General features: G+C 40.5%; 1 protein-coding gene across 1 annotated transcript; it reads right to left on the reverse strand.

The window, feature by feature from the left end:
* Positions 1 to 1,066: 1,066 nt before the first annotated feature.
* rab11al (RAB11a, member RAS oncogene family, like) lies at positions 1,067 to 12,334 on the reverse strand. Its single transcript, XM_069655586.1, has 5 exons — positions 12,026 to 12,334; positions 8,216 to 8,411; positions 7,361 to 7,554; positions 4,711 to 4,791; positions 1,067 to 3,058 (listed from the first exon to the last, which is right to left on the reverse strand). Exons 1-5 carry the CDS (start codon positions 12,063 to 12,065, stop codon positions 2,919 to 2,921), a joined length of 651 nt encoding a protein of 216 aa, XP_069511687.1. The 5' UTR covers positions 12,066 to 12,334; the 3' UTR covers positions 1,067 to 2,918.
* Positions 12,335 to 12,442: the final 108 nt, after the last annotated feature.

Raw genomic sequence — 12,442 nt, forward strand, 5'->3', positions numbered from 1 at the left:
CCCTAATGTGTTAATTAGGTGAAGTGTGCAAATGGAGCGGAGGCATCTAGGAGAGGACAACAGCGCACTGTGTAGTAGATCTATGTAACTAGATGCACACATATACACACAACAGATTCATTACCGTACTAGTTTGCATGTATGTTGTATGGTCACTTAGACAGGAGGAACGGCACAGGCCCTGTGTGTTAACTTTTAACAGCAGTACACCTGGGCTGTTTCTCCTCTGTAGATTTTCATAGTTGGAGTCTCTTTGGAAAGTGTAAAAGTTGACATGAGTTTGGAGCCAGGCAAAGAGACCATTTCAGTCCCCACAACAAAGTCTGATTTTGTATTCTCAGTTACCTGTCGGTGATGAAAGACTGTTTGCACCTCATATGAATTAACTTGAAGTTCTTAGTTTGTGTAGAGTAGATACAGATAAAGAAAACTTGACAAAAGCACTACAATGGCACATTTTCTGCTGCATGTAAAGGATGGGGACTGAAGTGGCATTCGCTGGTGAAACTCGCAACCCTTTTCCAAAGAGGCCAAAACAGTCTGACAGTTTGTCTTTGGTAGCGTTTCCAATTTTTCCAGCACAGTAGAGGTGTTTCATACCGGTCTAATAGTGGTCGTAGTGCATTAGTTTTTGGGCCAGCATCACCTGGCAATAGTTTCTGGTTTCTCTGTGAACAGTGAAAGAGGGTTGCCATTGTGGCCCTCTGTGGCTGACCGTCAACTTTGATGGATGGAAAAAAAAGAAGTCTTTGAACTCTGTTACAGTATGCCGTGCCCTTACGAGGCATGTGATATTGCAGGTTTATTTGTTATAGCAAATGTTTTTTTGTGAATTACATTTTTTGGAGACATTTTTATTATTATTATTGTATCTGCGCCATGTTAGTTCTGGTTCTTTGTTATTTTTCCAAGATTCAAGATGTATTGTAAATGTTTCTAATAAAACAAAAATGAAATGATCTCCAATTGAAACAAATTGTGTTTTTTATTTGAAGGGGGATTTTTTGTTTTTTATGGCTAATTGATCCTTTGATGATGATATGATGATGATTCTTATTTTAATCCCAGTAATGGGAGCAATCCTTTCACAGCAAATATCTTGTTATTAAATTAAAGTGGACATTCAATGATTATAAATAACTGTGTAAATACTCTCAGATTACCCAAACGCCTTCTTCCAAACATTCGACAAGCATCTTAAAAGAGACATGAGAAGAGGCAGGCTATAACAAAGGAGATTTATTTATACATATGCAGTCCAAATATACATATATTAGAATAAATGTTAAAAAGCCCTAACCTACACCACCCAGTTTAAGACCTGTGAAGTCGACAGAAGTCAGTGTTGATGTGGAACCACATCAGCAGGATAAACACCGTCTGTGTGCATAACCTTTGGATTTAATTAAGCCCCTCCTAGCACTACCAAACTCTCTCCTTTTCCTCATCTATTAAACTATTAGAAACTAACAAACCCAATCCTGGCTCCTTAATACAACCCCCCGCCCTCTCCACAGGAAATAAAGACAAGTGAGAGCGAGGGCAGACCTCAGGGAGATCCCAGAAGGCAGAGTCCTGTTCCAGTTACATACAGCGTAGAGAGAGAGAGAGACAGAAAGGAGTAGTTGAGCAGGCAGCAGTGGAGGATTTCACTTACAGTAAAACAAGCCATCTCGGGTACATCATCAGAGACCACAGGAGCAGGGCAGGGCTGAGTGCCCTCACTACCTCATCCCCTGAAACATTATCCACCCATCCATCCATCTATCCCAGCTAGCAGGCAGCAGCAGCATAAGGTTGTCCATGCATTTAAAACCATTTCTTAACCTCTCCCGCTACACCCAGAGGTTTGGGGCAGAAGTGAAAGAGTCATCAGCTGAGCAAAATCCTTTATGCCACCAGCATGTGAGGCAGTTAACCCATCCACTGGTGATGCAGCTATCTGCTATAAAAGTTGAGAGTTGGAGTTAATGCTGTGCAAAGCTTGCAAGAGCATGACTCATCTGTAGAGAACAAAGTGTGCAGAGAGCGGGGAAGCCTTCCAAACAAAGATCAAAAGCAATCAGAAAGAAATTACATGTCACTGTTAGAGAGGGATGTTATTGCTCTGAGTGGTCTGGTGGAACACAACTTGAACCAACCAACTTTGACCAAATTCCAGCATGTGCATTTAGGAAAAATGACTATAAGCCCCTTGCTTCCCCATTAGAGAGGCGTAGTTGCCCTTATAATGTTCTGCAGATACGATTGTGGTCAAAAGCCTCAAAAAGCATGAGAGCTCCCTTTGCTGCGAAGCGATCAGAGCGGAAAATCTAAAGCAACTAGTGTTAAACTGCAAACCCTTTGGCCAAACATGACCTTAATCTAGTGTTCAATAAATATGGTGAGGGACATTATTTTTTAAATATTATACATCGCTGGAAAATGGGAATGATTGTGGTGACAGAAGGGTTGCAGTTCAGACTTTTGGATGTCGATTTTTTTTATTGCCCAATATCCGGGTAGTGAGAAACTGAAAGAAAGCATTTACTGGCTTGTAAAGTGCAGCTTTGAAAGGGAGGCAGTTTGCAAAGACAGAAATCGTGATGAGATACAAAGGGGACCTAATAATGTGTTAAATTTTTCATTAGATTGTGAATCAGTTGTGATCATGTACCTCTTTCAAAGCCGAATGCACAGCATACAGTGTATCTCACCTCACTGCAACCCTCCCGGTCTGTGTATCTAAACTTTCTTACTATCCCTCCTTCAATGGTCCCCTTATTCAGACAAATCATTCCATGTACAAGTGTCCTTGTGTAAAACGGTTCTCTCTACCTGTCTCTCCTTTTCCCTGTCCATCTGTCTGTCTCAGTTTGCCTATCTGGCTGTTTCTCCAATATAGCCTGGAGGTGAAGGAGGAGGTCAGTGGTAAGGTCTCAGTTGTTCTGGCAGCAGACGCCCTTACTGGCTGAGTTTTGGGTGGGCTCAACTGTGATGGGCACTACGTTGGAGGCTGGTGAGAAGTCTGAGTCGCTTCGCCCTGACATCTGCCTCTGTGACACGATGTTGTAGATGGCTGTGATGGAGAGAAGGGTGAAAGGGAATGAGTTATGTGTAGATGCCTCTAAATACAGCCAACAGTGGGACATATTGTGATAAGGACAAACAGCATGGCAACACTGAACAACAACTGTTCTATCCAGACTCCTGGCAGCAGTGAAGGATTCTTTCCATCCTAAACTGGCATCGGTATGTCATGTGCCAGTACCAAGTCTCATTTTAAGCATTCCCCAATGCTACAATATGAAATACACTTTACGTTTCATTGGGAAAACCATTGTAGGTGTTGCTTCTGTGACCCTACACTCAAGCTGGCAGCAAGCACGGAATCCAAAAAGTCTTTGGCGCACAAGAACTGATTTTTTTTGTTCCTTTCATCGTCGTCATTTCCTACTTCAACACTTCAATACCATTGAGGTGGTGAGTTCATCAAGTTGAGAGAAGAAGGAGCAGGACGAGTACAAACACCCCTCGAGTTTACTGGTGCATACTGCCGCTTTAACTCTAAACTACAGCCAGATGTGGAACAAAACAGTCCTGAAATAAAAACTGCCTATTAAGCAAGAAGGTTTGAAGCAAAACAAGACTCCTGGCTGACTGTGACGTGACACGTCAGGTGGTAAAACTATGACTCATTACTGAGGACTCCACACAGCACCAGCTGCTGAGCCCATATAGACAATAATCAGGATGACCCTCTCTGACCTACAATCTGTCTGATGATAATATCTACACACATGACATCTTCCCTGCTTCACTGGATCTAAAGCCAGCCTGCTAATGTACTGTGAGCTTCCTTTATTCTGCTCTCTTAATGAGCTAATTACCATCGTTAGCTCAATGGGGCTTGTTGGTTTGAAGTTTTTATGTATTAGAAATTACTGACAAAGCTGTGGTTTGGCCAGGATGGCTCAAACGGCTCAAGCAGAGGCGTCTGGGTATTCAACATAGAGAATAGGCAGAAAACAAACAGCGAGTGGCACATACTCGCAGACTGATAGCCCCTGGAGCAATTGAAGTGGAAGCACCACTCGCTGTTGGATTGTCCCTTTAAGCACTCCAGGGGTTGACTCTGCCACAACAATTGCTATTTTCTCCATGTTACCAAATCTCCAACATCAGATACCCTTGTTAGCATGGTTTTATGCCTTAAAGGGAAACAGTTCATCGAGATTTTCTAGAGAAGAAATATCTGTGAACCACTATAACAATTTATTTCCTGAACAGCTGCATCTGGTTTAGTGGGTCAAAGCGTATTTGTCCCTATAAATAAAAACCATTTCTTAGTCTTTTCACAGTCGCACCAAGACTCACTGGCTGGCTGTGTGGTCTTTCACTGTACCCATTACCTATATTTTGGACCTTTGAAAAAAACACACATTCAGTTGGTTTTCTAGCCAAAGACTGCATAAAAGTGATGGGCATGGAGATCTTATAATATGGATATTGCTGCCATCTAGTGGTAGATGAAATGTGTTGTTACGTAAACCATCAAAGTCTGACTGAAAATGTAACACTTTCAGACAAATCAATATACAATATAAATAAAACAGTGTTATTAGATGCTTAGTAGCTTCAGACATCAGTCCCCTTCAGGATCAAATACACTTTCATTCTATGATTTGATAAACAGTAAAAAAAATGGCAAGACACAAATGGGAAGCTCACCTGTGAGAATGGTCTGGAAAGCCAGCTCCACATTACATGAGTCTAGCGCTGATGTCTCCAGGAAAGACAAGCCATGCTTCTCTGTAAATCACATGAACAAAATGACACAACATGTTACACGCCTGCATTGTTTTTAACTGTAAAACTGCCTACACTGAGCCGAGGCGGTGAGGCACCTGTATACTGCAGAGGTGATGCACTCATTAGGTTTCTCCCCACAAATGTTGTCATTTCAACCACTTCCTGTTTGTTTGCTCAATGTATTACATTGCTTTGTAATTATAGAGTTTAATCCGTTGTGTGAAAGCAGACAGACCTGTAATGTAATCTTAAAATCTGAGAAAATGCAACCATGTTTCTCACAAATACACAAAAGAATATATGTGGGTTACATTCTGATATACACAAACCATTGTGAGCAACAGTATGATTCAGTGGTTCATATACACTCCTATTAAAGAGGTTATACTCCTGCATTACATATATGGACAAAGACAATCAATCTGCTCATTTTATAATATTTAACAGTTTAACACATATGTTCTGTTGATTGTTGTACAAGGTAAACAAAAAAGAAACTGTACAAAGGCTGATATGTTGTAGATTCAATGTGGTAATGTGCACTTCCTCCTCTTTGCAGTTCAAAATCAAGTCAACAGTTTAGCTGCAAATGTTTCCTTTGTTCCCCCAAAGACAGACGACCACCATGAAACGCAACTTCACACTGAATATAAAATTGATTTAGATAAGACAATATTTTTTTAAATTTTGGAATTTCTCATTTGTAATACATTTGGGATAATGTAAGCCCAAAACTCAACGAAATATAAAAGTAGTTAGTTTGAGTCTTTCTTAAGAATTTTAATGTGAAAATGTTAAATTGTATACCTTTAAGTCAGCTTTAAAGCAAAACTGCAGAATATTTGATGAATCAAGCTAATTAAATGATCATTTGCAGCTTTTCCTTAACTTAACATTATAGTTTATTGAATAGTTTTTGGTTTTAGACTATTGATTGGACAACACAGACATTTGATGACATCACCTGGGGCTGCTCAAAATTGTTACCAACATTTTTCCATTTTTTTGTGTTTTGTACACAAAGCGATTATTTAAGAAAATTATAATATCCTATATTAAAGGTATATTAATAAGAATTTTCCTAGTAAAATAAAATATAGACTTTTACAAATATAATATAAATCATCACTTATGGGCCTCTATACATGTGTGTTGGTGAGTGTGTGTGCAGACCCTTGTGAGACCCTTCCCTCTGCATCTATTCTGTTGTTTTGCTTTGCTCGGGACGTTTTCAGGAGGGACACTGTTGTGGTTCTCTGAGCCATTCACAGCGTATAGGTGAGTTTGGGAGTGGTTCCAATTAGCAGCTGGGCCCCAGTCAGACCGGCGAACATGGCGAAAGACCGACACAGAGTTGGCCTTCTTTCTGTTGGACAGGTAGGTGCCTCAAACCGGGTAGGACAAGCTAACCGGCGGTTAGGATGCTAGCACAAAGATAACCGTGATGCTGTCGGTGTCCGGTGGAGTGGGCGTGAGCTTCTGGTGACGAAGAGCCCAGGAGGAGGGGCCCAGTTTGAATGTGTTGTTGACAAAATGCAAGAAAAAAATCCTACTTATTATACCTTTAAACTGAAAAAAATCATTATCAATGGATATACAAGTTAATCACAAGGTAATCTTAATTCCTAACCCAAGTATCACAGAGAGCATGAAAATATTAAAATCTAGTATAAAATGATTAGTGTCATAAAAGAGGAGATAATTGTCACACAGAGGTTTTAGTACAATATCAAATTGGTCCACTGTTGCTGTTTTGTTCTGTGAGAGGAACCCTTCACTCGTGACATTATAATACACTTTGCATGGACGTGTCCTTCACATGGTCTTTATGTAAATTAAGCATCTTAAATATGGTCAGTGGTATGGAAAAACAAATCAGCTCCAACAGAAAGCACTGACGGGTAAAACTCTTTTATCTAGCAAAGAAAATGAATTGCTTTAGCCTAATACGGATCAACAGGACTCGTGTTCGACTTTCTCACAGGCAGTCCCTTCAGGAGTCGTTTACCAGTCAAAGCAGGTGCAACACTGATTCAAACACAAGCCGATAAACTCAAGGTTAAGAATAGATGTGTGGGGCAAATACTCTGAGACAATAAGGGTGTCAAAAGATCAACAATTATTCTTAAATTATTGTGAAGTTCTGCAGGCTGATTGCAAGAAATAAACCTGCTCTGGAAAAAGCCCTGAAATTCTCGGAGGGTTGAGATACATTGACGTTAAATGTATTCAAATCAAGTCCTTTTGACCTTGTGCTGTGCTTTCTTACATGTAGCCAAGGACGCGTGCTGCTAGGTGGACGCATTTATGGAAAATGCCGTACAGTGTAAACCTTTCTAACATGGGCGTTGCCAGAGGAAATGAGTGCACAAGCCTTTAAAAAAAAACCCAACACGAAATAAACTGATAGGCCACTTGATGACATGAGCATGAATTAAATTCACTGTCGCTACAGTAAAGACGCTACAGGATGAGCCCAGTACCCCAGTTTTAGAACCTTACAGACTTACATGGGTTAGATACTGCATGGGCTCACACGACAAAAACACAATGGTCACAGGGACAATACCTGCAAAGGCCTTGGCCTCGTCTGTGGGCACCGCCCTGAGGTGGCGTAGATCGCTTTTGTTTCCCACTAGCATGATGACAATGTTGCTGTCAGCATGGTCCTGCAGCTCCTTCAGCCAGCGCTCAGCGTTTTCATACGTCAGGTGCTTGGCAATGTCGTAAACCAAGAGAGCTCCAACTGCTCCGCGGTAATACCTGGACAACAGCAAGAGAAGAAGGACAGAACATAAATAGGAGAAGAGAACTTTTTTTTATTGTCATAGACATTTCAGGATTCTTGTGTGACATGAGCTTAGCTAACTTTGAAGCACAAAGTCTGATCAACAACAAATGTAGAAACTAAGAAACATGTAATAAAACATTCAGCTCATAAGACACACTGATTGCAGTTATTCATTTGCATCAAAGGTGCAATCCTGAATACCTGTGGGGGTATGACACAGAACACGCCATTGCCTCAGGCTTGGCTGCTGTAGAGAAGATTTTAAAAATTTTTGGATGGGAACTTGACTGAGAGATGACGAGGAAGCTGTGATTAACAAAACACTTCCTGCCCAGAGGCAAAAAGGTGCATTTCGTATCCCAATCACTTCAGATTTCTCTTTTTATATCTCGTTTTAGGAATGATAAGGCTGTACTGACATATTCTAAATTGAATTTATGGATGGAGAAAGTAAATTCCTGTATGTATCAAGACCATGCTTGATTTGAACGGTGCATGTGGACTTGTGAATACCTGTATGTCTGCTGGGCTTTTAGATCAAACAGGCCCACTATTTCCATAAGGTGAGCATGCATTTGAAGAATGAAGTGAGTCTATGCTGCCACAAAGGCTCCAGTGATGTACTGTACTCACGCAGAAGTGATAGCGCGGTACCGCTCCTGTCCCGCTGTGTCCCAGATCTGAGCCTTGACGGTCTTGCCTTCTACCTGGATGCTGCGAGTGGCAAACTCCACCCCGATGGTGCTCTTGCTCTCCAGGTTGAACTCATTCCGAGTGAAACGAGACAGCAGGTTACTCTTCCCTACACCGGAGTCTCCTATCAGCACCACTGCAAAGGAAAAAAGGGGATTACAAACAAAGGAAGAAGAACAATCATTGTCAATGTGGTTATACAATGTATTGTGGATTATACCTGTTGACTTCTTCTGTTTTTGTTTAACTCCTTTGACAGATCGGTCATTTTCGAGACAAAAACCCACACGGAGAGCAGACTAAGCATTATGTTTGAGCAGCTCAGCGTACTTTATGGCTGCAGCTGCGAAGGCAATTCCATTTTAGGTGTATTCAACTATGGAGAAGTTACATTAAACAGGATGGTTTTTTAATGAAATTTGATTCTTATTCTATTAGATAGCTTGCCTTGCCTTGCCAATGACGCAAACGTTTGGCTCCCAGCCGAGGTAGAGCAGAAACTCAGGGGACTCCCACTGAGCATACAAAATATTACAACCACCTGCTCTTTTCAGGAAATACAGGCAGACTGAGCACATTAATCTAGGTGAAACTAATGATTCCTTTCTTATTTCACTCGTCAAATGTACTTCAAACATAACAGTATTTGACTACAATAGAATAAATGTTTTTTCACCCATGACAAAACAATAATAATACCACATGTGTGCTGAAATCAATTTGCATGAGTAAGGTATCCCACTGTTTTAAAGCCTATGTAGTCTAAAAACTCACAGTAAAATAAAGACTTATTCTGAGCACTCAGTCTTGTCTCAGCCATCATTATCTCTCATAACAGATATCTGTCTGATGGCGAGGGACAAGATTTCTGCTGTCGGAAGCTTTACGTTTGTGGTCGGATTAATATTGACCAATTGTGTTTGGGTGGGCTTTGGTTGAATGGAGAAAAAACTCTGTACAGAGCAAAAGGGGGACAACACATTGGCTGCAATAAATTCCTGCATCTCATCTGCTATTGTCAAACAATTTTGCTTTTTATTAATGACTATAGACACATGTCTCACATGTAAAATCAATCGTAATCTCATAATAGATCTTGGCTCTTAACTCTTACTACATTCTTAAGACTGAAGTTACTTAAAGACTGTAAACAATGACCAGCACATGGAAAAGGAAGTCTTGGCCCGGATATTCTTTATGACTTATCCCGATTTCGGCTGGTCACGCCTGAAGTCCTAAAATACTGGCGGTAGCAGCTAGGTTAGAGGCTAGGTTGTCATCACTTGATAGCCCATTGAGTGCAAGACCACAGCCATCTGAACCTGGCTGCTTAAATTGCCACCATTAAAAGCCTTGAAAACCAAACAAATCTCTGCTAACATCCCTCATAATGACTTCACATTAAGAAAAGCTTTGTTTTGGCTTACATACTTAAACATCTGTGCAACTATGGGCGATAGAGACAGGTAAAATAACATATTTACATTATATAGTAAGCTTTTCCTTTAATGCTAACAATAGTGTGATAAAGGGGATGAAAAGAGAGGCTTTAAAGCGGTCTCCTCTCTACTAGATCTGCTCTGAAAATGAACTGAAACAGCCAGTATTAGAGTGTTAGTCAGATAACTACTTCCACAATTGTCAGGTGAGTCAGTCTGTCAAAGGGAACCTACCAAATCATCTTGCCAGCAGCACACAACCCTGCTATTAGGAAATAGGAACTTGATGGAATGTTGAAATTGCATTAACAAACCGACCACTGTGTCTCCACTTGCATTTAAGCAATGCTGCTAATTCTTAAGGAAAACTGTGTACAAATGTTTGTCAGTGTTACTATGGTGTAACTAGAACAAGTAGAAACCTGTCCACATCAATGACTGGCTTTAAACTAAGAAATAATGAACATATGGGAAACCTATGAGGAGTACATAAAGTCCAAAAGTCAAAGTGTTGCTCTGATACGTGTCACAAACAGCCACACTGTCATTCCCTGTTTTTGTCTGACACAAAAGATCTTGGGCGGAGGACAAAAATCATTATGCAACCGTTTTCAGGTGCCCCGCCATCAGACAGGTATCATCATGGCTGCATTACACACCCTTTCACTCACCTATTGTTGGGTTTGCATTCTTCAGCTAAAAAGATTTGACACCTCTCTATTATATTAAACAACCCTGCACCCAGTGGTATCTGTAGCCTAGCCTATAGATCAAGAATAAATTATACTTGAGTATGTCTGTCTTGAAATAAAAGATCACCAATTTCCTTATTTCTAGTTATTTTAAATAAAATCTCTTTATTTATATTTATAATTCTGGCTAAGTTGGCATTTGGTAGGATAAATAGTACTTTATCAAAGCTGATTCTATGACATTAAAATGATCAATTGCATGCAAAGCATTAAACACGAATCAGTAAACACTGAATCCACTCACTTGGAGTAGCCTAAATGTGCTTTGAGTAAAACAAAAATACATTTGGAGAGAGACTAAAATTAAAGGTGATGATTTGTATTTAAAGTTTCTAAAGAAAATACCAAAGAAGATTCATACAAATCACAAAAATTACTAAAGAAAGAGGTATGGCTTGAGCAGGACAGCAGGGTGACTCCCTGCACTAGTGTCTCCATCAGTAAGAAAAGGTGTACATGACTCACTAACAGCTCACCAAACTTGACTCATGCTGTCAGCTATAGGGACAAAGGGAGACTGTAGAAACAAAGAAGAGCTGTTGCAATAATGTTACCTCTTTACTGCTTTAACAAAGACTGAATGGCAGCCAGTGCCTTATCAGCTTCCTTGAATCACTGCAAATTATTCAGATAACTTTGCAAAACTCATTTTATCGGAGAGTGAGTGAGTTAGCAAATCTCATCTTCTCTGTGCTTGGTGACAGAGCTTCTCTGTGGCCACACACACACACTTCATGCAGGTATTTCCAGTTCGACAACACATGCCTGTTTAGTGTGCTATATTTGAACAGACCATAGGCACTTCATTTCCCCTTGTTCATGACAAGGTAAAAGTATGAACTGGTGTGTACCTCATAGCCATATTGGAATATTTACTTTTACTTTTATTACAGAATCTTCTAAACCAGATGAGACATTGTGGGATTATATTACAAATACAGAAATATCTTGTCACCAGGCAAGCCTGTTGATATATAAAAATGACGCTCATCATATATTTTTTCCATTGTAAGCCCATACTGACATCTGTTGAATTTTAGACTCTGTTTGATGTTATAAATGGAGCAAGTGTTGACGGTTTTGCCCGGGTGTCAAGACCTGCATTTGCATTCAAACAATTAACAAGTGATTTCCGGTAAAACACTTAGTCCTCAGGTAAAAATCTATTGGACGAAACTCTGTTTATTTTCTAAAATAGTCTGATGGGAATTTGTCGTCCCACCAGTTTAAGACCATCAACACCGCATCCTGAGATGATTGCATCATCGGCCTGCAAGATGATAACTCCACCGGAGATGCTCCTAGATTATACTGTATTGAAGTCCTAACCATGTTGCAATCACAAAGCTGGCACACCATGTAGTCTCAACCAACACCAGTCAAAGTTACAGCTCACAGCAGGTGCCTTTGTCTCTGGGTCTGATAAATGTCGTCTTGTACACCTTGTTGTCAGGCACCCGGGGGTCAACACCTCGGCATCAAATGACACTTGCTCACAGGTGTATCTAGGTTTGGTGTCGAAATGTAGCCACCTAGCTAAAAGATGAAAACCGACTTACCTTTAAAAAGATAGTCATATTCGTCTTCTCTGTTCGTCATAGCTGCTCTTCTTTGGTGACTCTACCTATTTACTCGAAGTCGAACAAACTTCTGGTGTATTCAGCTACTTGGAGACCGTCAGACAACCGTTTACGACTTTAGCCAAACACGGAAGACGGTCAGTTTTCACTCAGACGACAAAAACGCCGGATAAATGTCAAAGAAAAATAAATTGGGACTGTTCTTGTTATCAAGCATTAGAAAAATCCAACAGCAGCTACTAGCTCAAAAAAAGTTTCGCCTCGTCTTCCTCAACCTCTGTCACTTGCCATTACCGAGGCTGCGACGTAACGTCAGTTTCTTAGTCCCGCCCCTTGTTAGCTCCCAATGGTCAATAGCTGATCGACACCTGTCACGAGCGTTGACGTGATTGGCCC

This window comes from Semicossyphus pulcher, unplaced genomic scaffold, assembly GCF_022749685.1.
Source record: "Semicossyphus pulcher isolate SPU_LCO1_2020_fin unplaced genomic scaffold, fSemPul1.0.p SCAF_9, whole genome shotgun sequence".
Lineage (NCBI taxonomy): Eukaryota > Metazoa > Chordata > Actinopteri > Labriformes > Labridae > Semicossyphus > Semicossyphus pulcher.

Excerpts from the sequence above, each read along its gene's own strand:
- rab11al (XM_069655586.1), bottom strand. The coding sequence starts at position 12,065 with ATGACGAACAGAGAAGACGAATATGACTATCTTTTTAAAG. Across the intron at positions 8,412-12,025 it reads ATATGACTATCTTTTTAAAG|TGGTGCTGATAGGAGACTCC; the intron begins GTAAGTCGGTTT and ends TTTCCTTTGCAG. Across the intron at positions 7,555-8,215 it reads TACCGCGCTATCACTTCTGC|GTATTACCGCGGAGCAGTTG; the intron begins GTGAGTACAGTA and ends GCTGTTGTCCAG.